The sequence below is a fragment of the Penaeus vannamei genome, chromosome 17 (assembly GCF_042767895.1).
Source record: "Penaeus vannamei isolate JL-2024 chromosome 17, ASM4276789v1, whole genome shotgun sequence".
NCBI lineage: Eukaryota > Metazoa > Arthropoda > Malacostraca > Decapoda > Penaeidae > Penaeus > Penaeus vannamei.
In genome coordinates, this window is record NC_091565.1 from 12,443,357 (window position 1) to 12,448,356 (window position 5,000).

Genomic DNA, 5,000 nt, shown 5'->3' on the forward strand with positions numbered 1-5,000 from the left:
CCTCCCCCCCCTCCCTTTTCTCTCTCTCTCCCCCTCTCCCCTTCCCTCCTCCCCTTTTCCCCCTCTCTTCCTTCTTTTCTCCCCTTTCTCTTTCTTTTTCCCCTCCCCCCTTTTCCCCCCCTTCTCTCTCTTTCTTCTCCTTTTCTCTCTCTTTCCCTTCTCCTCTCTTCCCCTCCTCTCTCCTTCTCTCTCTTTCTCTTTTATATATATATTTTAATTTTAAACAAAATTTTATATATATATTTATATAAAAATATATATATTTTTAAACATATATATATATAAAATTTTTTATATATATAAAAATATAATTTATATATATATATTTTTATATATTTATATATATATATATTTTATATATATATTTTTTATATAATATATATATTTTTATATAATATTATTAAAATATATATTTTTATTTTTAAAATTAATTTTTATATATATTAAATTTTTATATATAAAAATATTTTATATATATATATATTAATTTTTAAAAAAAATAAAATATAAAATTAAAAATATATTTTATATAATTTTTAAAATATATATAAAATTTTTTATTTTTTATATTTTAAAAATATATTTTTATAAAATATATTTATATATATTTTTTAAAATATATATATATTAAAAAATATAAAAATTTTTTTTAATATATATATATTTTTATAAAATATATAAAAAATATATTTTATTAAAATTTTTTTAAAAATAAAATAAAATTTTTTATTTTATTTTTTATTTTTATATAAAAAATAAAATATAAAAATATTAAAATTTTTTAAAAAAAATATTTTATTATTTTTTATATATAAACATTTTATTAAAAAATTAAAAATAAAAATATATTTTTAAAAATAAAAATATAAAATATATATTTTTATATATAAAAATAAAATTAATTTTTTATATTTTATATATATTTTTAAAATATATTTTTTATATTTTTAAAAATATAAAATATTTTTTTTAAATATATAAAATAAAAATATTATAAAATATATATAATTAATTATATATATATATAAAAAATATTTTTATTATATATAGTATTTTTTCTTTTTTTTTTTTTCTTTTCTCTTTTTTTTTCCCCTTTTTTTTTTTGTTTAAAATTTTCATTTCTTTTCTTTTTTGGTTTTTTTCTTCTCTTTTCCCTTCTCTTTTTATTTTTATATATTTTTTAAAAATTTTTATTATTTTTATTAATATTATTTTTTTAAAAAATATTTATACTTCTCTTCTCTTCTCTCTTCTCTCTTCTTTCCTTTTTTTTTTCTCTTTTTTTTTAAAATAAAAAATTTTTTTTATTTTTACTTTTTTAAAATTATTTATATATATTTATATAAATATTAAAAATTTAAAAATAAAAATTTAAAAAAAAAAATTTTTAAAAAATTTAAAAATATATATATATATTTTTATATTTTTATAATTTTTTATATTTTTATAATAAAATTTTTATTTTTAAAAATATATTTTTATATATTTTTATGTTTTTTAAATATTTTTTAAAAAAATATATATTTTTAAAAAATATAATTTTTAAAAAATTTAAAAATTTTAAAATATATATATATATATATATATTTTATATATTTTATATATATTTTAAAAATAAAAATATATATTTTTATATATTTTATTTTTTATATATATATTTTTAAAAATATTTTATTTTATTTTATAAAAATTATATTTTATATATTTTATATATTTTATATATAAAATATATATATATATAATTTTTTTATATATTTTATATTTTTTATAAAATATATATATATATTTTTTAAATTTTTATATAAAATATATATTAAAAATAAAAATAAAAAATTTTTTTATATATTTTTATTTTTTAAAATTTTTTAAATAAAATAAAATATTTTATATTTTATATATTTTTTATATTTTTTATTTTATTTTATATAAAAATATATTTTATTTTTAAAAATATTTTTTAAAAATATAAAAATATTAAATTTTTTATATATATAAAAATATATATTTTTAAAATATTAAAAAATATAAAAATAAAAATAAAAATAAAAATAAAAAATAAAAATAAAAATAAAATTTATTTTATATATATATATATAAAATATATAAAAATAAAAATAAAAATATATATATTTATTTTATATATATATATATATATATATATTAAAATTTAAAAAAAAATTTTTAAAATATTTTACAAAAAAATAAAATATATTTTATTTTAAAAATAAAAATATATATATTTTAAAAATAAAAATATTTTTATATATATATATATTTTATAAAATATTTTATAAAAATAAAAATAAAAATAAAATATATTTTTTTATATATATATTAAAAATAAAAATAAAAATAAAAATTTTTTATAAAAATATAAAATTTATTTTTATAAAATTATTAAAATATACAATTTTTTTATACTTTTTTTTTTTTTTTCTTTTTTTCTTTTCTTTTCGCTTTTCTTCTCTTTTTTCTCTTTTTCTTTTTTTCTCTTTTTTTCTTTTTTTTCCCCTTTTCTGGTTTTTTTCTTTCTTTAAATATTTTCTTATATAAAAATATTTTGAAAATATTTTAAAAAATATTAAAAATAAAAATAAAAAATTTTTAAAATTTATTAAAAATAAAATATTGTATTTATATATATAAATTTAAAAAAATTTAAAAATAAAAATAAATTTTTATATATTTTATATTTTAAAATTTTTTTTATATTTTTTGGTTTTTTCTTTTCTTTGTTTTTTTAAAAATTTGTTTTTTTCTTTTTTTCCCCTTTTTTTTTTTTTCTTTCTTTTTTTTTTTTTTTTTTTTTTTTCTCTTTATATATATAATTATATAAAAATATATATAATTTTTTATATATTTTTAATTTTTTTAAAATATATATTTTATATATATATATTTTTTATATAAAATATATTTTATATATATAAAAAATTTTATATATATAAAATAAAAATTTTTTATAAAAATATATAAAAATATATAAAATATTTATTTTTAAAATTTATATCATAGTGGCAATTTGAATGTTCCAAAATTGCATTTGTATTTTTTCTTCTCTTTTTAATTTCTTCAAAAGATTCGGACATTCAGTTATCACATAACTACCTCAGTTATTATTTTATATTGGCAATGCACAATGGACAACATGCTTAAAAGCATTGATGATGAAGTTGTAACCAAAATAATATCAGACTTGTCAAAAAAAAATCCCAATTGGCCTTAGATCTCATCGCCTTCCCTGACGGCACTTCTGAAGGGCACTGTGCCAGCAAACTCTCAGGCAGTCTCCATAGCAAAACCACAGGTGTGTGATATTGTTGATTGATTTGTAAGGTGTGGTCAAATAATATTAGTTTTCTTTTCTGTTAGATATAGTTAATATATGGCTTCATAATTTTGTGAGTAACACTGTAAATAATGTGATTTCACTGTAACAGATGTTTTCATCAGAATTATTAGTGTTTTTACTGTAAATGTAACCATATTTAGTCCAAGAACCCCACCTTGCTTTACAGGTATTTGTGGAAGTTATAACCCAGGGTCTAGAGTATTTTGATTGGGATGCATGTCTTTCATTTTGCCTCTGTTGATGTTTGTTCTTTCCTGACTATATCATTATATTGAATTACAGTTTTATTTTTGTATATATCTGTAGTATTGTTTATTTTGTTATGAAGTCAGTTATTATTTCATTCCCTGATATATGCATGTTTTTTTCTGAAATGGCTGCATAAGTATATAAAATAGTGTTAGTGGTAATGAATAAGTAAGTAGTCTTGCATAATGCAACTTTTTAAATAGAATGTACAGATATTAATATTTCACCACTTAGCAAGCCATGATTTTTGTAATACCTTTTATTGATTATCTTCATGTTCTTTGGTAATGAATATAAAGTATAAAATATGTGTATACAAGAGAGACAAAGAGAGAGAGAGAGTGTGTATACATGATTAAATGAGATTGAGCTTTTGTGTTAAAAAAGTGCTCCTATGCTCTTTGAGTATCATGAATATGCTACTTTTTAAGAGTAGTATTATTAAAATTTGATAATCTCATTAAAAAAATCAAGAGTTATTTTTGAAATGCAATTCATATAGAATTGCTTACCACTAGTATTTCAACCATTTGATGGTGATGTTGAATTGCTAACCATATTTATGGAACTTTCTCTTGGGATCCCTCAAGAAAGTGGAATAGCATGGTTGTTACTGTAAAGTAGGATTTACATTTAAGAGTTGATGGCTTTTATTATAATTTTTAGAAGAATGAAAAATTATATAGATTTTATTTTTCATGTGAATATTACACAATGAAAAGTTTATGATAACTGCTTTGTGATGATATCTTGAAGAAACTAATACTTTTAGTACTTTTATTTGTTCTTAGATTTTTTTGTGATTGGCAACTGTATATTGTATTGGGTGCAAAGAGTAAAAGAAAAAGATGATGTTTGGTTATTAGAGAATGTGATTATAAAGGGAAAGATGCACGTAACACAAGAAATAGCTGCAGATTTGTCAGTTTTATTTTGTATGGAGATTTGCAAGGTATGGTATTTAAGCTTTAATCTTTTCACCAGGTTGTGAGCCTTGTTGGTGGTGTAAGTGACTCTACAGGACATACTAAGACTGTGGCGAATACTGAGTCCTCTTCCTCCTCTACTGGCAGCATGTCTGGTCTGGAAGCATTGCTTGCTGGTGAGACATCATTTTGTATTGATACTTGTTTATAGAATGTGTATATTCCTGTTATACTTGTTGGTTTTATTTTTTACTTTAAAATTGTTTTGATAATTTTTGTTTATAAAGGTAAATGTATGTTTTTTTTTTTTTTTTTTTTTTTTTTTTTTTTTTCAAGGTATGAAGCTGAATGTACTTTTTTGTTACTTTTTTTTTTATCTATTCCTTTTTTTATTGATTCCACTTATAAAGATGTTTTGATATTTTTAAACAGGAACTCCTTCAGCTGATAATCCTGCGCCACAGAGAGGTGGC

At 16.0% G+C, this 5,000-nt stretch overlaps 1 protein-coding gene across 3 annotated transcripts in view; it reads left to right on the forward strand.

The window, feature by feature from the left end:
• The window catches only part of LOC113814862 (transcription factor SPT20 homolog), a 23,510-nt gene that overhangs the window by 11,824 nt on the left and 6,686 nt on the right, over positions 1 to 5,000 (forward strand). For 2 of the 3 annotated variants that reach the window (XM_070131931.1, XM_070131932.1), the window contains exons 15-17: positions 3,227 to 3,307; positions 4,586 to 4,703; positions 4,960 to 5,000. The exon at positions 4,960 to 5,000 is cut by the window's right edge and continues 69 nt beyond it. In XM_070131931.1, coding sequence (XP_069988032.1) covers positions 3,227 to 3,307; positions 4,586 to 4,703; positions 4,960 to 5,000 — 240 coding nt within the window. The remainder of the gene's footprint in view (positions 1 to 3,226; positions 3,308 to 4,585; positions 4,704 to 4,959) is intronic. The other variant, XM_070131933.1, reaches the window with a different exon arrangement.